Source organism: Erpetoichthys calabaricus, chromosome 10 (assembly GCF_900747795.2).
Source record: "Erpetoichthys calabaricus chromosome 10, fErpCal1.3, whole genome shotgun sequence".
Lineage (NCBI taxonomy): Eukaryota > Metazoa > Chordata > Cladistia > Polypteriformes > Polypteridae > Erpetoichthys > Erpetoichthys calabaricus.
The window spans coordinates 31,291,509-31,315,326 of NC_041403.2; the positions used below are offsets into that span (position 1 = coordinate 31,291,509).

Sequence of the window (23,818 nt, forward strand, 5' to 3'; positions counted from 1 at the left end):
AGCTGGAGAGAAGCCAATGCACAGTACAGTTATCACAACCAGTTATTCAGGGGGAATGATGACGATTGTACACCCAGATCAAGCAGAATGTTTGGCAGCATAGAGACACCTTCTGACTTCTCAGTTGTTTCTTCCCAGTATAAATACTCTCATGTTTTGCATAATTAGTGAACTTTTATATAAACCTTGCCAAGTATGGATGACTGCCACCTGAGCTGTGCTCTTTCTGACTAACATAGCCCTGTTGGGCGCTGTTCTTAATCATTCATGGTTTCTACGGACCGTGGCCTTGATGAAATATTGATCAGCAGACATCAGCACTTTTAAAATAGACTGCATGTGTGTCTTCCACATGTTTCTGTCCATCCTCCTTAGCCAGTTTCACCCTGCCAGGTGGTGTGAGTGGCTTTGGAATAAACTTCATAGATTACAGTGGCACACTTCAAACCTATACTACAGTAACATCACAGCATCCAGAGTCCAATGTGACAAACTTGGCAAAAAGGAACGGATTGACTGAGTCTAAAAAAAGAAGAACAGTCTCATCCATCTGGACATCATGCAAAGTCATCCATGCTCCAGCCTGACTTTTGACTCAAGACAAGCCCCCTTAAGATACATGTGCTCTCTCTTCCTCTAGCATTCTTTATGGACACTTCTCATCTGCTTTCATACCCTTAAGACCATGTCACATTAGACAACCTGCAATTTTCAGTCATAGCCTTCACTTACATGATCTTAACAAGCCGGAGACAGCCATCTAGTCTGGTATAGCCAGCGACTCTCGCCTTAATGAATTCAAAGAGGTTTAATTTTGTCTTTAGGTGTAGGGGTGGGCTTTGTTTGAATGAGAGCAACCAACCAATGAATGCTCATTCAGTAGCACATTGCATACAATGCAATGAGGTAAGAATAGCAGGTGTTCTGGACCTCGCAAACAGAAGAGAAACTTTTCTGTCTCATGTTTCGTATTTTACGTACCATGACAAAATGGTATAAAAACAAAAAAAGGGCAGAGATTCCTGCTAAGTTCAGTGCACCCTTTAACCCATGGTACAGCACTGGCTCTGTCAGGCAGTTAGCTATTGGATGTCAAGAAAAGAGTCAATAAGAACTGTGCTGAAAACTTGGCACATAGTCGTTAATTATGACATGCTCACTGATATTCAGCTGCATAATTAAAGGCATTACACCAGTGATGGCAAATACAGTAATCCCTCGCTATATAGCGCTTTGACTTTCGCGGCTTCACTCTATCACGGATTTTATATGTAAGCAAATTTAAATATATATCGCAGATTTTTTGCTGGTTCGTGGATTTCTGCGGACAATGGGTCTTTTAATTTATGGTACATGCTTCCTCAGTTGGTTTGCCCAGTTGATTTCATACAAGGGACGCTATTGGCTGATGGCTGAGAAGCTACCCAACCAGAGCGCATATTAAGTATTAAATAAAACTCCTCAAATATATTGTGAGCATGAGGGCTGTTCACACCCATGGGGGATATGGCCGCTCCTGAAAAAACGTTGAAAGATTACCTTCACATTGCTGCCATTCTTGCTGGTCTTAGATGTGGCTGCTTTGTCAAGCGATATGCTTCCCGCTCAGTGCTTTGCATACTTAAAAGCTTCAAATGGCACGTATTGATTTTTGATTGTTTGTTTTTCTCTGTCTCTCTCACTCTCTCTGGCATTCTCTGGTCCTGATGGAGGGGGTGTGAGCAGAGGGGCTGTTCGCACACTGGCCTAGAGGATACAGACGCTCCTCTAAAAAATGCTGAAAGACTACCTTCACATTGCTGTCTTCTGTGCAGCTGCTTTGTCCGGCGGTGCTTCGCATACTTAAAAGCCAAACAGCCCTATTGATTTTTGATTGTTTGCTTTTTTCTCTCTCTCTCTCTGACATTCTCTGCTCCTGACACGCACTCCTTTGAAGAGGAAGATATGTTTGCATTCTTTTAATTGTGAGACAGAACTGTCATCTCTGTCTTGTCATGGAGCACAGTTTAAACTTTTGAAAAAGAGACAAATGTTTGTTTGCAGTGTTTGAAAAAAGTTCCTGTCTCTCTACAACCTCCTGTGTTTCTGTGCAAATCTGTGACCCAAGCATGATAATATAAAAATAACCATATAAACATATGGTTTCTACTTCGCGGATTTTCACCTTTCGTGGGGGGTTCTGGAATGCAACCCCCGCAATCGAGGAGGGATTATTGTATTTTGGGCTCGCCGCATTCAGAAATTCTGAAAATGCCTAAGATGACTCTGCTGACGTGTCACCCCCGCTAAACTGATCTACTCTGAACATTTTGACTAAAAATAAGAAAAAACAACCTGGCAGCCCTGATCACAAGGGAAAAAACAACCCAGGACACCATGCCACCCAATCACATGCCATCTCACAGACATATATGCCCACATGGATCAGTTTAGAGTCATGAATATTAATGAATATGCACATATTTGGTGAAATAACTGAATAACCACAAAACACACTCCAAGAAAAGAAAGGGCAAACTCAAATCAGTGCATTACCAGGCAGTGAACCCAGTCTCTGAGTTTTCAAATTGCTTTTTAAATTGCAATATTTTTAACATGTTATTGAATTTATTAAAAGCAAGTAACATTCCATACAAAAACGTCAAACTTGATAAAGCTAAGTTCAAATCAAATCAACCTCCACCCATGGGAAAGAGAGTTAGGCCAACAGACAGAGCAAAATAAGAGTAGGAAAAAAAATTTAAAAAGGGAAGAAAATCCTTTCCCCCAATTTAAACGCTTATTCTATAAGCATTATTGATCAGATCCTGGCATTTTTTTAAAAAGTTTTCCACAGATCCTCTAAGAGAGAATTTGATTTTTTTTCCAATTTCAAATAGTATACGTATAACATCTGTTACCCACGGACTTAGAATAAGAGAGTTAGGATTCTTCCAGTTGAGCAACACAAGTCTGTGTGTCAATAGTGTAGTAAAGGCAATTACAGTTTGTTTGTCCTTTTCCACTTTAAGCATATCTGGGAGTCCACCAAACACAGCTGTTAATGGATTAGGAGTGATTGTGACAGCAAGGCTGTCTGATAGGCATTTAAAGATTTTGATCCAGAATGATGTTAATTTGGTGCAGGCCCAACACATGTGGCCTAGTGAGGCCGGAGCTCGATTGCAACGTTCACAGGTTGGATCTTACCCTGGAAATATTTTGTATAATTTAAAATGAGACAGATGTGCTCGATAAAAGATTTTAAATTGAATAATCGAATGCTTTGCACATATGGAGTGCGAGTGAATTCTGTGCATGGCTGACTTCCACTCCTTTTCTAAAATGTTGAGTAATAGATCCTTTTCCCACTGCACTCTGGGATAGATAGATAGAAACTTTACTAATCCCAAAAGAATTTGCAGGGTTACAGCAGCAGAGAAAAAGAAACAAATATACATTTGTTAATTGAGTTATAATAATCTTATGTATGCTAATAAGGTGCAAATATGTGCACATACAAGAAAAATTATCTTTAAGTAAAATGAATAAAGTGTAGGTATTTACCAAGTGCAAAGTGATAAGAATTGCACATACTAATAAGTTACAGTTTCACAGTACAGGATGCCAGTCATTGGCACAGTATACTGCGTATAGCGTCATTGTCTGTTTAGATGTCTGCTAATTTAGCTCAGTAACATTGAGAATACAGGGAACAAGACCACCTTGGCCGAGGTATGACTCATTATAGAGCACGACCTCACATAGCATTCCTGTGTTTAGCCAAAACCTTATAGATGAGGTGAGAGTTCTTGTCTAGGATAGTAAGCTGGGTGATTGAGGAAATAAAAAAAAACTACAAGTCACCTGATGTGGTTAGATTGTCACTTCTCTCCCACAGGCTTAGATGGTTGAAGATGGATACCTCCAGTAATGAGCAATACAAGTAAAAGGAATGTGTCCTTGGTAAGTGACTTTAAGGGAAAAGACACACTAGCCTTCTTTGTCTTGGGGACACTATGCATTGCTCATTGTCAGTGTTTGTTTGTGTGCTTGTGAACCCCACTTAACTGATGATTATACGGTGGTCTGAAGACGATTCTAGGCAGTAATAGGCAGAAGACAGAAATCAACTATAGCCAAGATGTTTGTTGATTGTAAAATGTACTCATACACACACACATCACTACCTACTCACTCGGGGTCAAACTCAATAGCTTATAATGTATGTCTTGGAGATGTGATTAGAAAACCAAAGTATGCAGAGAAAAACCCTACACAGACAACAAGAAGAAAATGCAAACTCCGCACAGACAATAACCATCCTGATTAATTGTTAGACACATTCACTCACACACACACATGCACCACTAGCCCCTTATTCAAGGTCAAGCTCAATAACCTAAAATGCACATGACAGAGATGTAAGAAGAAAACCAAAGAACTTACAGAAAATATACAAATGGACACAAAAAGAATGAATGGATTCCACGGAGAGAGCAACTAGGCCCAGATTCAAACCCAGAAATCAAAAGGCCTATTTGAGTGGGATTAGTTTTACACCAGTATGGGATTACTGGAGGACCTCTGTACTTTTAGTTCCGTCTGAATCACTCATGTCAGTATTTTTTTATGGAAAACAAGATCATATCTAATACTTTTACCTTGTGTAAAAAGTCTATAAAAATAACCCTAGGTCAAACTAGTCCTGTGTGAATCGGCATGTTGGTAAAATTCCATCATTTGAGTAAATAGAACAGGTCATCTGGTATTCATTAGTTTACCCAGTTCTAGTACTCCTTGTTATGCATTCTGAATAAAGAGGGTTTGTGGGGATTTCTTCTTGATGATCCACAGACAAACTGATGGTATGCACTGGAACACATACTTTAACTACTGGCACTCATAAGGCAAAAATGGGGAAATGCATTTTAGACCAGACAGACAAATGGGTGTGTATTTCCCATGATGCTTTAGGCTGAATGCACAAAATAAAACTTTTTCAAACTATTCTTGCAGTCTAGCACCAAAAATCACACTATGTCCGCAGCTCATCTGTTCTCACATGCTGACCCTTTTTAAAGTAAAGTGTCTAATACACTGGTCATGTTCAACTCTCAGTCCCTCTCTGTTTTTCTTCTGGGTCCTACCCTAGCATTGCAGCACTCTTTCCTGTCTGTGATCCCCTTAATTATCAGATCCCACCAACCACAATGGCCACAGCAGCTGCTGCAGTCACCTTACATAACAGACTATTAGCAAATATGATTTCTTTTTTTGAAAATGTGTCATTTTTTTCACAAACCACTTACATGACCCGTAGTTTTTGGACATTTTATTACCTTACTCTCTCACTTGTGGAATTTTGTCTAACTTGCTATTATTTCAAGTACCTGTGTTCACTTGTTAGCACCTTTATACAACACTAAGCTGTCCGCCTCAGTGACATTTCCAGATTTCATGATGCTCCTCTAGTCATTATATCCCTGTCAGCCACTGTGAGCTTTATGGTATCATGTGATGTATAAGGAGATTTTGCTGACATTTGCCACCTTTTTCTGAATGATAGTTTTCAATATATATATATATTTTGTTGGTATTTGGTACACTTCATTAATTCCCGAGGGGAAAATAATGCTGTGGATAGCATTGTTAAAAAAAAAAAAAAATTGTAGTTGCTGATCAGCTTGAAAATCTGCTTTGCTGGGCATTCTATATATATATTTTGTCCACATAAGCTTTAGCTTTTTTCTCTTGATTCATTTATAACACTTTACTGTTTGTCATTTTCCTTAATACATACATTTTCATCAAGAAAGTAGTCCAGTTGATAAACATTGTCACACACATTCACATGGGAGATAGTTTACAGGTTCATATAGTGTTAATCGTCAGCCAGACCAGGGGCTGACGCTCTCATCTACTTGTTCCTCTACAGTTCAACCACAGACCCTGCTTCCCAATGACATCACCACCAGTCCACCCACTGCTGACATCACTTCCAGAAATCTCTGTTTGATGCCATTTCTGCTACCCATAATCCATCTTACCGCCACATCAGTTCCTGTTCCGGCTGCCCTTACTCTACCTCTTCCTTTTTTTCCACCATATTTAAGACGTGTTAGTCAGTTCTGTTGTGAACTCCGCTTATGGTAACTGTGTTTCGTTTATTTATTTTTCAGTACACAGGGTGGCCATCCCCAAATCTTTTTCTGTCTGCTGATTATTTTTTTTATCACAACATCGTAATTACAGGGCCAATTGTAATTGTTAAGCAAATCAGATTAGCCAAAATAAATTTGGATATTGCTCTGTATGGTAGACTATGCCAGTCTGTAGCCCGTGTGAGAGGAAGCTGTAAGCCGTGTGAGACCCAAGTTCAGGAAAGTGTTGTTGAAGTAGAAATAAATAACACCATATTCTTAATTCTTAATTAACATAAATCATTTCAGCATTATAGGGGGCTGCAACAATTGGCACAAGGCAGGAGCGACAATAGACAAAGTGCCAAAACATGTAAGGCTCAGTTTTGCACACGCCCATAGGGCTCATATGGAATTGTGAATTAACATTAGAGTGTTAGCAGCAGGTAGAAGTCCCATTTTACTTATGGTGCCAACTAGAGTTGTGTCACGGTGCAGCTGTCTATTAGCCAGCGAAAGAAGCTGTCAATTGTTACGGTTCTGCCTTTGTCCAGAAATGGCTTCATTAGCTTTATGACCACAGACTTGGAAAGTCTTTGCCCTGGGTTGTAACTCAAAACACAGTTCTCAAAAAAACGTTGCCAGATGTTCGAAATCGCAGTAAATCTGTCATTTTTCACACGTTCTGCACGGGTGTCTTTGTTGTCAAAGTGCAAATTGTGCATGGTAGTCTGATAGCGGTCACAGGACATCATATCTTTGATTGCCGGTACCACAAATAGTTTTGAGCAGGCATCAACCACAGCAGCAAACTGTGGTCATTGCTGCTCTTGTGAAAAGAATGGACATAAATGCCATCAACTCAGAGAGGGAGAGGCAAGTTTGTTGTACTACGTGAACGTCAATGAGAGAATAAAACTGAATAATAAAAAAAAAATCAAGCACTAACGTTTACAAGTAGCCAAAATTAACACCGGGTGTTACAGACTCAAATCAAATGTGTGTTTTTATTATATTATACTAATAATAATAATAATAATAGCAGCTCACTACTCAAAACACGGAGCGCCCTGCCTCGAACCTGGAACATTTTGGTTATAAGGCAGCAGATCTTACCTCTACACCATCCAAGAAGACATATCAACTTTCTGTCAGTTGACATTTGAGCGTGGGTTTGCAACTCATTGACAACTTGATGTAAATTAAATGATTTTTTTTTTACTTTGGTTATATTCTTGAATAAAAATGCACATGTTTATTTGATTTTTTGAACTAAAGTCTTTACACATTATACATTTTTTATTTTATTTTATTTATTTTACTAGAGGGTTACCCCCTGCTTGCTTCGCTCGCCAACACCCCTTGCCTGCGCTAGGTGCCAGCCACTTCGTGTCTCTGCCACTCGCGTTGTGAAGAGGGGGGGCTGAACGCACCCCAAGGAGATGTGGTCGCTCCTCTGAAACCCCCTCTTAAACGGTGATACAATGGGAAACAAATACAGTTTCTTTTTTACCTCCTCTGTGCTCGATCAGCTGCTGGCTTGCTGCTGCTGCTGCCATGTCACGTGATCTGCATCTCGCATGGCGCTTCGAACATTTAAAAGCTTGTACAGCAGCTGTCCTACTCTTTGTCTTTTATTCCTGGCCCCGGGCATGGTTAAATCTGTTGGCACAAAGTCTCGTTTCACAGGACAGGAGTTCTTGATATTTTAGTCTATAATTTAAAAACAGAATAAGAATCTGAAAATCTAACAACATCACATTAAAGTTCGATAAAGTCTGAAAAGAACGATACCAAACATATATATGTAGGTTTTAAAATAAGCCCGATTTAAAGCATGACAAAAAAGTGACATAAAAACGTCACATAAAATTGTTGCATAAAATTGTTGCATTTTTAGGCTTAGGATTTTATATAGAGAGAAGATTAAAATCAAATAACATTCCATACAAATAGCTCAAGTTTTCCAAAAAAAAAAAAAAAAAAAAAAAAAAAAAGGTTTGAAAAACAAATCAACCCACCACCCCTGAGAAAGAGAGCTAGGCCAGTAGTGTAAAAAACTTTATGCTAGTAAAAAAAAGTAAATAGATAAATTAATAAATGAATAAAGATAAACAGAGTAAAAGAGGGGAGAGAACCTGCTTCCTCAATTTAAATGCATTATACATTTCACGTCATTATTAATATAATATAGAAAAAGTTTCTGCTTTAGGTATGTGTTCAGCATTTCTTGCCTCGCATTTCCTGTCATCCTACACTTATCCAGATCTTTGTAGACACAGAATACACATGAAATGCATGTATTCCAAATAATGATATGATGTATTACTTACCCTATACAACTCCAGGTACCTCACACACAGATAAGGAGCCTTGAGCTGGGAGAGCTTTTTGCTTGAGTTGAGCTCCGTGTGAGTGGGGTTAGGGGGCCCTAGGGTGGGATAGCAGGCTGCTTGCTGCTTATGTTGATCGACACATTTACAAAACAAAAGACGTTGATGGAGAGGTATGAAGAAATTTAAGGTAGCCCCAGATTACAAGTTTTTTTTCGTAAAATTCAGGGATTCTAGTGTTAACACTGGAATTACCAAAGCTTACAAGTACCACACATTTACACTGGCTGTTACAGACTCAAATCAAATGTATGTTTTTATTGTATAATAGTAACAATAAGAACAGCTCACTACTCAAAACGGTTACTTTGGGAAAGGTTAAGACTAGAATCCAGGACCTTCTGAATAGGAGCCAACAGCTCTAACTGCTGTACTACCCAAGAAGTCAGGATAACAATCAACACTAATGTGATTTATTTTTCTTTGGTCATAGACTTGGAAAAAAAGCGCATTTGTTCTGTTATACTTGTATCTTTTGTGAAAGTGTTTATTTGATAGACTTCAGTCTTCACACATTATACACTTCATGTCTACATTTTCTAAAACATAGAAAACGTTTGTCTTTTAGGTATGTGTTCAACATTTCCTGTCATCCTACACTTACATAGATCTTTGTAGACACAGAACACATGTGAAATGCATGTGTTCCGAATAAAGATATATTTTTTTAGCCTAGGTACCTGACTCACTGATAAACAAGTCTTCAGTTGGGAGGTTTTTGCAGTTTCTCCGGCGGTTGGGGGGAATGGTATAGCAGGCTGCTTGCTGCTTGGGATTATCGACACATTTGCAAGACAAAAGATGCTAAATGGAGAGGTGCGAGTGGATTTAAAGTGGGCCGGATTTCCAAGTTTTCTCATAAACTTTGGTAATTCTAGTGTTAAACTAACTTGCACATATTTGGGGATGTGAATGAAAAACTGGAGTACCCTGAGGGAAACTTCACAAAGACACAGGAAGAACATGCAATCTCCAAGTATATACTGGCCAGACATGGGATTTGAACCCAGAACATGAAATCTGTCAGAGCTAACCACTGCACCGCTATCAGGGGTGACTAATCTCTGTGAAGTATGATGGGATTATCTAGTAAGTATGGACATGGAGTATAAAAGGCACTGCTCAAGCCTTCTTTTGATGTTTCGTAAAACTCTGGTTGTCTGATAGCAATTTAGCTTTCTTTATATGCTTTAGTTTAGTTATTTACAGTGCCTTTACATAGTATTCACTCTTTTGGAAGTTTTCACTTTTTAATGTCAAACAACATTGAATCACAGTGAATTTAACTTGACTTTTTGGACGTTAGTCATTAGAAAAAGATTCTTTAGTTTCAAAGTGAAAACTGATCTCCACAAACTGGTGTAAAATAATAACAAATCGCATAAGTAATATGACACCCTTAATTCGTTGCTGGTGAAATTAGTTCAATGGAGATCACCTATCTGGGGTTTCAGTTGATAGTTATATAAATGCACCTGCATGTGTAAGGTCCAGGTTGTGATCAGTCAGTATGGTGGCCTAACCTTCACAAAGAAGATAAAAGAACACTCCACAAAACTCCAGGAAAAGGTGATTGAAAAGCACAAGTGAGGGGGTAGAGACAAGAAAATATTTGCTGAATATCCTTTGGAGTCCAGTTAAAACAGTCATGAAGACACAGAAAGACTATGGCACAGCTGTAAATGTGCCTAGAGCAGGCCATCCACAAGAACAAAGTAATCGGCAAGAAGAAGATGAGTGAGGGAGGCCACAAAGAGACCTATCAAAACTTTGAAGGTGTTACAAGCTACAGGGCATCAGACTGGAGAGACTGTTCCTCACTGGTTGCACCTTCATGGGACAGTGTCAAAGAGAAAGCCAGTGTCTAGAGTTTGCCAGATGCCACATGAGAAACTCTGAAGTCAGTTGGAAGAAGATTCTATGGTGTGATGAGGCCAAAACTGAGCTTTCTGGCCATTATATTACACACCATGTTTGGTGTAAGCCAAACACTTAACATTACCAAAAACACACCATCCATGATGTGAGGCATGCTGGTGGCAGCAGCATCATGCAATGGAGAGGCTTCTCTGCAGCAGGCCCAGAAAGGCTTGTGAGGGTAGAGGTTAAAACAAATGGCACAGGGAAATCCTGATGCAGTCTGGAAGAAACCTGCACCATGGGAGAAACATTGATTTTCCAGCAAGATGACAATCCCAAGCAGAAAGACAAGCTACACACTGGAATGGCATAAAAAACAATGTTAATGTCCTGGAGTGGCTGAACAAAAGTCAAGATAATAATTCAATTAATAATTTGTGGTTAGACTTGACAAAGGCTGATCACTCACAATCAACATGCAACTCTGACAGAGCTTAAATAGTTTTCCAAAGAAGAATGAGGAACAACTGCAGTGTCCAGATATGCAAAGCTGATAAGAGAGAGAGATAGACCTGTGTACACAGATCACAGGCTATCATGGCTGCCTTCTGCTAAAAGCTGACTTGAATGGGGTGAACAGTTATACAATCACTTATTACGTGTTTTATATTTGTAATTAATTTAGACCACTTTGTAGAGATCTGTTTTCAGTTTAATTTTGAGTCTTTTCTGTTCATCCATGTCAAAAATGGGCATAGTAGTGGCTCTGAGGCTAGGGATCTGCCGGTTCGAATCCCATAAACACCAGAAGTAACTCTACTCCTTTGGGCTCCTTGAGCAAGGCCCTTAACCTGCAATTGCTTCATCTTGGCATGATGTTAACCTGCATTGAGCCCTGCAAGCAGGTCCTCCAACTTAACAGGGAAAACTTGAGGGTTGGTGGCAGGATTGGTATCCCAGCCATTATAAAAAAAAAAAAAAACTTGCACTTTTCCATTGTGGGCACTGAGGTGTCACACGCTGCACTTGGGTCCCAATAGAGGTGGTTTATCATGTGGTGGGTGCAGCAATGCGATAGATAGATAGATAGATAGATAGATAGATAGATAGATAGATAGATAGATAGATAGATAGATAGATAGATAGATAGATAGATAGATAGATAGATAGATAGATACTTTATTAATCCCAATGGGAAATTCACAATCGACGCATGCTCCCAACTTCTTGTGTCAAAAAGCCAAAATAAATCCACTGTGATTCAATGCCATATAGCAATAAAACATTGAAGCTTATAAGAGGAGTGAATATTTTTAAACTCTCTGTATAGAACCCTTTCATGTTTTTATCTACTTTTTGAAATCTAGTTTTGTGTTTTGTAAAATGTACCATCGCCTTCTGTTTTGTTATGGTTTCAATTTTTTGATAAATAATTTTTACATTCTGGTAAAAATTCCTTATTTAAGATTTATTATTGTGTTTACTCTTCTTTGAATATGCTTATTAAAATGAACTATAATGACTCCTGTATTGCCACTCAGTGAGTCAGTGAATTGAAATATCAATCTAACTCATGCTGTTGTCCTGTAATTAACAATATTGTTGAATAGACAAAAACAAACCCTACGGTACATGATAGGTCTCTTGGTCCACACTGGTGAAATAGCACAGACGGTATGAAGTATAAATATACAGAGCTAATTACACATCACTAGAATTTCTCATCCATCACTTTAGTTATATTAACAGCAGGAGAAGCAGCGGGTGTACAGCATTGACAGGCTGTTTTCCTGACATTCTGAATGTAATCGACCCACACAAAAAACAGTCTGATGCAGCCAGGAATAAAGTTTGAAAGTAGTGTTTTCCCTTGAAATTAAATTCAAATGTCAGAACAGGCTTTTGCATATACTGTATTGCACAAATTTTAGACAGTATTCTTAGTTTGCTAACAACACAGTAAGCAATAACTAAAAAAATATAAAGTAACTTGAGTGTCTGTTTATTTGTAGATGAATCTATGACACAAGGAACTTACTGCCAAGATATCTAGTCTTTTATTCTATTTATTACTTATGGTAGCTGGTATCCTTATAACCTCAATATAGTTGTATTTACATGTCATATAACAAATATTAGTCTTGATTTATTATTAATTCAACATTGGCATATGATTACATACAGTATATTTCAAATTTCAGTTATCATCAATGAGAGAGCCAGGGTTGGTTCCTGCTTTGCAATCGATACTGCCTGGATAGGCTACAGCACATCTCAACTCTGGATTAAAAGAATTTGGAAACAGGTGATTGGATCAATATAGTAAGACTTTAGAGACAATAAATATATGTGTCTAGGCGCAGCCAGGGTGTTGAGGGGGTCCGGCTTGGTGGACTCAGGATTGGGTCACTGCTTTTTGCAGATGATGTTGTCCTGTTTGCTTCATCAGGCCGTGATCTTCAGCTCTCTCTGGACCGGTTCGCAGCTGAGTGTGAAGCGGCTGGGATGGGAATCAGCACCTCCAAATCCGAGACCATGGTCCTCAGCCGGAAAAGGGTGGAGTGCCCTCTCAGGGTTGGGAGCAAGATCCTGCCCCAAGTGGAGGAGTTCAACTATCTCGGGGTCTTGTTCACGAGTGAGGGAAGAATGGAGCGTGAGATCGACAGGCGGATCGGTGCGGCATCCACAGTGATGAGGGCTCTGCAACGGTCTGTCGTGGGGAAAAAGGAAAAAGCTCTCAATTTACCAGTCGATCTATGTTCCTACCCTCACCTATGGTCATGAGCTATGGGTAGTGACCGAAAGAACGAGATCGCGAATACAAGTGGCTGAAATGAGTTTTCTCCGCAGGGTGTCTGGGTGCTCCCTTAAAGATAGGGTGAGAAGCTCAGTCATCCGGGAGGGGCTCAGAGTAGAGCTGCTGCTCCTCCGCATCGAGAGGAGTCAGATGAGGTGGCTCGGGCATCTGATCAGGATGCCTCCTGGATGCCTCCCTGGTGAAGTGTTCCAGGCACGTCTAACCGGGAGGAGGCCCCGGGGAAGACCCAGGACACACTGGAGGGACTATGTCTCCCAGCTGGCCTGGGAACGCCTTGGGATTCTCCCGGAAGAGCTAGAAGAAGTGGCCGGGGAGAGGGAAGTCTGGGCATCTCTGCTCAAGCTGCTGCCCCCGCGACCCGACCTCGGATAAGCGGAAGAGGATGGATGGATGGATGGAGGTACAGCACTTCGGTTGACTTCTGTTGTTTTAAATGTGCTCTATAAATGAAATTGACTTGACTTAAATATTGTTGATTTATTGTAACGTCTTGCCAGTGACTTCATTTCAACACAACTTTGGAATGTGCCTTTGCCTCTGGAATCCCCAATTTGTAAAGTTTTTTCATTGTTTATTGCTACTATGTCCATGGTAATGAATCAACTTTCCCTGCCTATATAAAATGGCTGCGGTTGCTAGGGGCGGGGTTTGGAGGTTGTGAGTTAAAGAGTTGCTTATTCAGGTTTGCAGATACCAAAACCCCTTTTCTTAATTGTTCATTTGTTTCTAAAACTCTTTTTAGTTTAAGACTTACATTTGTTTTTTTAACTCTCAGTTTGGCTTTGATTGGGATGCAATAGATCTCTTGGATTTCAACTCTTTTCTCCCAATTATCTCAATCTCCCAATGAGCTCAAGCGCGTGCAGAAGGAACTTAGAGTCCAGCTCAGGGCGGCGAAGGAGCAGTACAGGAGAAAGCTGGAGCAGAAGTTGCAGAATAACAGCATGAAGGAAGTGTGGGATGGGATGAATATCATCACTGGCTGCAGCTTGAAGCAGGGTGCCACCATCGAGAGAGACGTGAAAAGAGCAAACCAAATGAACAACTTCTTTAACAGGTTTGACCACACTAATCCACTCTCACTCTCACCTCGGAGTACTGCACCCTCCACCCATCCTTCTGCTGATACCAGCATAGGAGAGACATCCCCACCCACAATTACAACAGCGCAGGTCAGCAGAGAGCTGAGGAGACTTCGTGCCAGCAAAGCAGAGGGTCCAGATGGAGTATTGCCACTACTGCTGAAGGTCTGTGCATCGGAGCTGGGGGTTCTCTACAGCGCATCTTCAACCTGAGCCTGGAACAGGGGAGAGTCCCAAGGCTTTGGAAAACACCCCAGTCCCAAAGGTATCACATTCTAGTGAGCTGAATGACTTCCGGCCTGCTGCTCTGACGTCACATGTGATGAAGACCATGGAGAGGCTGCTGCTTCACCACCTGAGGCCACAGGTTCAACACACCCTTGACCCTCTGCAGTTCGCATATCAGGAGAAGGTGGGAGCGGAGGATGCCATCATCTACATGCTACACCGATCCCTCTCCCACTTGGACAGAGGCAGTGGTGCTGTAAGAATTATGTTTCTAGACTTCTCTAGTGCCTTCAACACAATCCAACCTCTGCTCCTTAGGGACAAGCTGGCAGAGATGGGAGTAGATTCATACCTGGTGGCATGGATCGTGGACTATCTTAAAGACAGACCTCAGTATGTGCGTCTCAGGAACTGCACGTCTTACATTGTGGTCAGGGGACTGTACTTTCTCTGGTCCTGTTCAGCCTATATACATCGGACTTCCAATACAACTCAGAGTCCTGCCACGTGCAAAAGTTCACTGACGACACTGCTATTGTGGGCTGCATCTGGAGTGGGCAGAAGGAGGAGTATAGGAACCTAAACAAGGACTTTGTTAAATGGTGTGACTCAAACCACTTACACCTGAACACCAGCAAAACCAAGGAGCTGGTGGTGGATTTTAGGAGGACCAGGCCCCTCATGGACCCCGTGATCATCAGAGGTGACTGTGTGCAGAGGGTACAGACCCTCTGGGCGTGCAGCTGGATGATAAATTAGACTGATTATACTTCCTTAGAAGGCTGGCGTCCTTCAACATCTGCAATAAGATGCTGCAGAAGCTCTATCAGACGGTTGTGGCGAACGCCCTCTTCTACGCGGTGTTGTGCTGGGGAGGCAGCATTAAGAAGAAGGACGCCTCACGCCTGGACAAACTGGTGAGGAAGGCTGGCTCTATTGTTGGCATGGAGCTGGAAAGCTTGACATCTGTGGCAGAGTGACGGGCGCTCAGCAGGCTCCTATCAATTATGGAGAATCCACTGCATCCACTAAATGGTGTCATCTCAGACAGAAGAGCAGCTTCAGCGACAGACTGCTGTCACTGTCCTGCTCCACTGACAGACTGAGTAGATCGTTCCTCCCCCAAACTATGCGGCTCTTCAATTTCACCAGGGGGGGGGGGGGGGGGGGGTAGACGTTAACATTATTCAAAGTTATTGTCTGTTTTTACCTGCATTTCTATTACTCTTTAATTTAATATTGTTTATCTATCTATCTATCTATCTATCTATCTATCTATCTATCTATCTATCTATCTATCTATCTATCTATCTATCTAACTACTTTCAGATATGCTTACTAGTCATCTAGCATAATGATTCTGAGGTCTCCTTCTTCATGGAATATCTGCAACCAAGTTGAACAAAACATTTATGAGAGGACTTTGGTGTCTTTTCCATGAAAGAAATAACTTTTAGGTTTAAAAAATTAATTACAATATTTTAAATTAATCATAGACACTTACCTATGATTTTAATGGGTGGATATAACATTGTTTTTCCACCCATTTTCCACCCACTTTTCTATTTCAGAGTCACAGAGAACTGAAGCCAATGCCAAGAACATCCACCCATCCATTATCCAACCTGCTATATCCTAACTACAGGGTCACGGGGGTCTGCTGGAGCCAAGCCCATTCAACACAGGGCACAAGGCAGGAAACAAAACCCAGGCAGGGCGCCAACCCACCGTAAGGCATGCCAAGAACACTGAAAACAAAACTCAGGCGGGTCACTGACTCATTTAAGGGAACACATCCACACTGTCCAGTTTTGAGCCATCACTGAAACTAATCAACACAAAAGCGACCAAAATTCACACAGCCAATGGTTCTGACGTACTGAGGCAGCAGAGTCAGCGATTATACCACCATACTGATTTTCAGATTTAAGCTTCTTTTCTTTTAGATTTCTTTTTTACCTGCACTTTTTAGTTAGTTTTATTAGCTAGGATTTATCTTTTCAATATTCGAGCCAAAAGACATGAAGGCATTTGTTCCATAGGATATTAAACTAAACACACCTTTTTATGTGGGCGATTTATATAGCATGGAGAAGATTTAGAAAATAAAAAAAATGTGTATGTCTTCACCTCAGCTGTAAATTCTGAAAATAATAAATGCATATTCAGTTGGATCAAAAAGTATTCAGACCACTTTACTTGTTTCACATTTTGTTAAGTTGCGGAATTATGCTACAATAATTGAACTTTTCCTCCGCATAAAGGAACATTTAGACATTTTTGCAAATTTATTTAAAAAATTCTGAAGACACCGTACCTCTATTTCATCTTCTATTTGCAGCACAATGCCTAAGTAGGGAACCAACACTGGATGGGATTCCCGTCCATTGCACAAACCTCTAATAAAATATAATAAATAATATGAGGGACGTTCAAAATGTTTCCACACTTTTGTATTTTCGTTGGAAACGGTGAAGGTGGAAGGAGTAGTAATAGGGCATTAAAAAGTTGGTACAATGCTGGGAAAACGGTATCGCAAAGGAAGGTGATTATGTAAAAAAGTGATGTCATTTGTTTTTGAAATTCTTAATAAATAGAGTTTAAAAAAGGTGCGGAAACTTTTTGAATGTCCTTCATATAAGAATTATAAATATTCATGCATTTCAGTATTTTCTCAATTCAGCCTGAATCCTGCTTAGGGTAACTGTGTTGGGCTCCCTTGGTACCTTGGCATAAAGAAAAGAACCTTCAAATCTTCCAATGCTTCAAATGATTATTTAATAAGGAAAAAATCCCTGACCATGGATGGATGTTTGATTCTCTACAGCCTCCATGAAAACAGCATGACAATGTTTAAAAAAAAAAAAAAAAAATCACTCTATGTGACACGAATGAAAGAATTAAAATGCTATAAAGGAAAATTTGTGGTAGAGGAAACCAACGTCATGCCATTCCTAGCATCACATAATAACACATTTAGAGCCCCGCTATCTTAATCAAGTGACTTGACAAATAAAACTCAAATAAATTGTCACTACAAATAGATTAATATGCAAAGTGTGGGCGTGTTTCATGTTCATCATGTTATATTGATTATATTTTTATTGATTAGTGTTGTTCTACTTATTGTATTGGGAACTTAAAGGGCAATCATATTTAATGAGAAAAATACAAAATGTTAGAAACTAAGTGAATAATAATATAAAAATACAGTTTTAAGTGAAATTAAGAAAGAAAGAAAAATCAAAAACAAAAGAACACAGTGGAGAACAGAATTGCACATATAAATATAAAAATACCACAAAAACAATGTGGTCAGACAGCATAATGAGTGTTAAGAATGTTAACGTAAGTTAAACACCTTAAATAAATCACTTCACGCTGCCCCTTGAAACACAGAATGGAGTCAGCAGATATAACATTTAGGGAGGCCATTCTAAAGTCTGGGGATAACAGAACTAAAGGCCCTTAACTGGTGCTTAAAGTGGACCCAAATTACTGGCAGTACTCTTTTAATGGTGATACAGTGACATTCGGTCAGAGAATGGGGGCTTTGGTCCCCTGTGCAGTTTCAAGTGCCATCATATATCAAGTGGGTGAGTGAAGAATCAGGAAGAAGTGCCAGTACGGTAAAACTTTGATCTTCACAATATATTAATAGTCAATCGAAGAGTGGTGAGCGAGTTCATGAAGAGGAGAAAGTGCCAGTACTCTGTGTTGAAGTTGGAAGCGGTGCTGGTGAGTACCAGCCCACTGCAAGAACTGCTCTTAACACCCATGGTGGGTGGCATGGCAAGAGTTAGTTGATCAAAGGAGGGTAAAAAAACGTGATGAAGTGACATACTGCCCAGCAAACAAACTGATATTTGGGCCAGTGCAGGCAAACATATTAGTCCTACGTGAACAGCCAGCAACCGTCCAACTGGAGTTTGCATATTGGGGCAACATTAGACCCAAAACACTGGTACAGTGTGGGCATACAGACAGGGAGGCCACCTAAAAAAAAGTCTACACCTTACTGTTCCATTCATCCATACCCACTAATCCAGGGTACATTTTCAGGGCAGCCACAGTCTATCCCAGCAAGCAATGGGCACAGGCAGGAACACTTCCTGGACAGTGTGCGCGCCCATCACAGGATGGACACACTCACTCCACAGGGCCAGTTTAGCATCACCAGTCATGCTAACCTGCTTGTCTTTGGACTGTGGGAGGAAATCCATGTGGACACAGAAGGATCAAGAAAGCTCCACACTTAAGTAGCACCCGGGACGGCAACCCCAGTCTCCTTGTCAGTAGGCTGCGGTGCTATCACTGTGCCACCCCCGTACCGGTCCTTTCCTTGAAACCTTGTTTAGTGTCTAGTTGTTTTAATCAATTATATTGTGTGCAATTAAGAACACTTACAATTTATTAATTTATAAAAATACAGTACTAATGTGGCTTTAAACTATTTATTATTACAAAACGGTGGCACAGTGGGTAGCGCTGCTGCCTCACAGTTGGGAGACCTGGGGACCTGGGTTCGCCTCCCAGGTCCTCCCTGTGTGTAGTTTGCATGTTCTCCCCGTGTCTGCTGGGTTTCCTCCCACAGTCCAAAGACATGCAGGTTGGGTGCATTGGTGATGCTAAATTGTCCCTAGTGTGTGCTTGGTGTGTGTGTGTGTTTGCCCTGCAGTGGGCTGGCACCCTGCTCGGGGTTTGTTTCCTGCCTTGCGCCCTGTGTTGGCTGGGATTGGCTCCAGCAGACCCCCGTGACCCTGTAGTTAGGATATAGCGGGTTGGATAATGGATGGATTATTACAAAACACAAAATGCCGTTGCATTTATTTTTACTGATCCTATTTTTTTTGCAGTGTAACAACCCTGAGCATGAAAACATTATCAGTAATAAATTAGAAACTGTGCAATTGTAGCCCATATAAAAACTGTCATTCAAATTGTTATTTATGCTCCTGCAATCAAAATCTACAACCCACTGACAATACTAATTCTTAGCATTACTTACTCTGCGAATGTAATTCACTGTTGCAATGAGATTTACTGAACTTGTACTGCCATTTTGGGTCACTAGGAGAACTTTGTTAAGGGGCCCCTTGTAGTAGCCGCCACACTGGACCAGTGGGGTATTTAATTGGGTTTCCCAAGCCCATACTGCCATTAGCCTGTCCACAGGGGGCCACTGTATGCATATCTGCTGTGGGCCCTTGTAGTAGCCTCCATGTTGGGCTAGTGAGGTATTCAATTGGATTTTCCCAAGCCAACGCTGCCCATGGTCTGCCACAGGGGGCCACTATGTGGACATTTGCTTCAGCCCCTTGTAGTAGCCCCCACATTGGGCCAGTGGGGTATTTAATTGGGTTTCCCAAGCCCATGCTGCCATTAGCCTGTCTACAGGGGACCACTGTTCATGTTTTCTACAGCCCACAAGGGGTCAATGTTCATGTTTGCTGCAGCCCATTGTAGCACCCCCCACATCGGACCAGTGTGGTATTTAATTGGGTTTTCACAAGCCAGCACTGCCCATGGTCTGCCCACAGAGGGCCACTGTGTGGACATTTGCTTCAGCCCCTTCTAGCAGCCCCCATATCGGGCCTGTGGGGTATTTAATTGGGTTTTCCCAAACCCACACCACCCAAATAGTCTCCCCACTTGGGCCCACAATGTGTGTGTCTTTGCTGTATGCTGATGTGGTCCAAATACATTTTGTAATATAACAACAGGATTTGGTAATGCAAAGGGAACTAGTAAATGCTACAAAGAATGGGAGTTAAGTGCCCCCTTCCAAAAATGTGAATGAGAAATCTAGTAGCAGAATTTTGTACAAGCCATAGGTGCAATAACTGCCTGACCTCACTTGGCTGAAAAGGTTCTTGTGCTTTCTAAACATACGGTAAAGTGGGGCCATCACAGAGAAAGAGTTCAGTACCACCAGCGTATAACAATGTACCAAAAGTGCTGGTCTGTAAACCAGATGTTCATCTATTCACATTACATGCCCATGCCACTTGTGAGTTTAAAACCACAGAAATAATTACGTTAAACATCAACTGGAAAGCACCATAGGACAGTGATCAGTGTAAACAGATGGTACAATAGATCAATTGTTTTGGTTTTTTTTTTTTCTTTATATAGTTCTTTTAAAAAAGGTGAAAACGTTAACAAAGTCCATTTCTTACTTCTATTCAGCACTACCTGTCTGACTAGACATAAAGCATAACTGCGACCTAAAGTGGGCAACTGGCAAAACGATCGAAGCCTGAGCAACAGCTGTAAATCGAGCAGCATATGGCAACCAACCTATCTTTATTACCGTTACCTTTCCGTTTATTTGAGCAGTGTTGTGAGGGCGTTTAAGTTCACAGATCACCATATGGACGCTGTACTTTTGGCATTGCCCCTTCAGGTAGGAGCACACATTTAAGGCACAAAGAGAATTCCGCCTGTTGCATTTATGAACAAAATCCAGAAACCTCCAATCATTATACCTGTATATATAAGAGTCCATCCCCATCCATTTTGTATAGCCGATTTATTCAGTGCATGCAGACCTTTTTAACTCGTTAATCGCTCACCTGTCGTCATTCTGCCAGCCCTGATCTCCCAGCAGCAGGTCGCGAAATCTGTACCGGGGTGGTAAAGGAGGTACCTCGCTTTCCAGATCAACCATCTTCTGCCCTCGTCGCAGCGAAGCTCACTTTTTTTCCAGTGAAATAATGGACTGCGGGATAAAACAACAACACTGGCAACATCCACCACAAAAAAGAATGCTCCGTTATTGAGGGAGGTTTGCAGTTATCTTATCTAACGGTGTTCTTTTGAAATTGAGGAGCGCTGGCTCTGCACCGATGCGTTTCGAACAGGCGCGATGCCGATCCGATGCTCCTTTAAGTTTTCACAGTCAGCCACAGCCAGAGAAACAACGTGCGTGTTTATGTGCAACTCGCTGCACTGTCACCTGTCTCAGTAGTAAACATTTACGTGGTGGGTGACACAAACACACAGCGATGTGAGCGCAATGCTAGTGCTCCTCCACCGATGCTCTGCATGCGCTTCACACACACACACACACACACACCAGGAGAGATGCGCACAAGTAACGCGCAGCATCCCTCGGGAGCGCGGCCAGGTGCATCCCGTTTTCACTGTCATCTGTGCGCTGGATGAATGTCGGGGGACGGCGTATGAAGTCATTTTATACCCATTCTTGACTAATTTCCAGTTTTTTTTCTTTGCTCACGCAGTTAATGTTTTGGGTACCGCTTAGCTGAGCTCTGACACTTGTCTTACACTAGTTCGTGAGGTATGGGAACCAAGCGCACGCGAGTACAGACATAACGGAAAAAAAATTGTGTGACAAAACCCTTTTTTTCTTCTGAGTGACACATTTTAAAAAAATTTCCGTTGGAGTAAATGTTCCCATTTTTAGTGAATTGATCATTGCTTTAGTGCATACATAGCGGAAGGAAAAACTGGGAGTGTTAAAGATAAATAGGAATAGGAATGTGGGCGGCCTGGTGGCGCAGCTGTCTGGCTGTAAGGACACCGGAGTTCGCGTCCTTGATGTTCCCTGTATAGAGTTTACAGGTTCTCTCGCTGCCCGTGTCGGTTTCATCTAGTTGCTCAGATTTGGTCCCACGCTATAGAAAATAAAGGTGCAAGAGTTGTTCTTCTAAAAGTGATGCCTTAGGCAGGGGTGTCGAACTCCGGGCCTGGGGGGCCGCAGTGGCTGCAGGTTTTCATTCTAACCCTTTTCCTAATCAGTGACCAGTTTTCACTGCTAATTAACTCATTTGCCCTTTGTTTTAATAGCCCTATTTTTAAGGATTCAGTCCACTGAATTGATTAATTTCTTCATTAAATGACAGCCAAACAGAAATGAGACATGAAACGAGACAACAGATAACCAGCTACCAATTTCACTCCAACCATTTTCTTAATGAGAAGCTGATTCTTGCTGTTAATTAAACTCGTTCTTTAATTCCATGGCTTGTTGCTGCTCTCATTCTGCCACAACAGACATTTCCAAAATTGTTGGTTTTCTGTTTTTTCTAAGAACACCGTCAAAATGTTTTGGTGATCTGAGAGATCAGCCTTACTGAGATCTTCACCTTTCTTTATTTTCAGATATTGTGGATAGCTGGTTGAGTGGGCAGCGCATTTTGTGTCTCTTTATTGTTTTGCTGCTAATTAAGGAAAAAGAAACAGCAAAGGGGCCTGAGTCAAGTTAATTAAACCTAAGGCAAAAGAGGTTAATTAGCAGCAAAAAAACTGGTCACTAATGAAGAAGATGGTTAGAATGAAAACTTGCAGCCACTGCGGCCCTCCAGGACCGGAGTTCAACACCTGTGCCTTAGGGGAACAATTTTTGGTTTCCACAAGATCTATCTACATGAAGGTTCCAGAAAGAACATTTATTTAGATATCTAACAGGCTCCTTACAGCTAATAACCAAGAATACATGGTAACAGATTTGTCAAATACCAACGGGTCATGATTTATAAAGGACTCTTGCTGCATACAATAACAGGTTTTCTTAATCTTTTCTATTTTGTCCACATATTAAGAACCTTTTCAGAGCAGAAAGAACCAACTCAATATGCAAAAAACCTTTCCAAGAATGTTACACTGTGTTACCTTGTCAAGCAATGGTTCAACAAAGAACCACACAACCTATAAAGAACCATAAAATGTAATTAAAGAATCAGAAGAGTGCACAGTCCAAAGATGTGCAGGTTAGGGTGATGAGTGTTGCTAAATTTACACTACTGAATGTGTGTGTTTGCCCAGTGATGGACTGGCACCCTGTCCAGGTGTTGTCCCTGCCTTGTGACCTGTGATTGCATGGACAGTCACCAGCTGCCCAGCAACCCTTCCCTGGATAAACAATTTAGGATAACTAGATAATGAATGGATAAGAATAGTATACTTTTCACTTTGTTAAAAGGTAAGTAGATAAATTAAAAGACAGATAGTACTTTATCTGTCCCAAGAGGGAAATTCAGCTTTTTACAGAAGCTCAAGAAAAATTATTACAAACAACACTCCCCCTTAAATACACACAAAGGTTAATAATACTGAGAAAAGCGCTATATAAATGTAATGAATTATTATTATTATTATTATTATTATTATTATTATTATTATAAGAGAGCAGTCACAGAGGGGCATCATAATGGCCTGTTCCTGTAGGTTTTGTAGTGGCTGGTTGGCTTTTAAGGGGGGCAGGTGGGTCCAGGGACGAGACTGAGACCAATGAGATGTGCAGGATAAGGGAGAGTTCTTTGAAGGTGGGCGGAGTCTGAGTGCAGCAGG

General features: G+C 41.0%; 1 protein-coding gene across 2 annotated transcripts in view; it reads right to left on the minus strand.

The window, feature by feature from the left end:
• Nucleotides 1-21,575, minus strand: part of kcnt2 (potassium channel, subfamily T, member 2) — a 566,635-nt gene extending 545,060 nt beyond the window's left edge. For both annotated transcript variants that reach the window (XM_051932499.1, XM_051932498.1), the window contains exon 1: nucleotides 21,079-21,575. In XM_051932499.1, coding sequence (XP_051788459.1) covers nucleotides 21,079-21,173 — 95 coding nt within the window. In that variant the 5' untranslated portion in view covers nucleotides 21,174-21,575. The remainder of the gene's footprint in view (nucleotides 1-21,078) is intronic.
• Nucleotides 21,576-23,818: the final 2,243 nt, after the last annotated feature.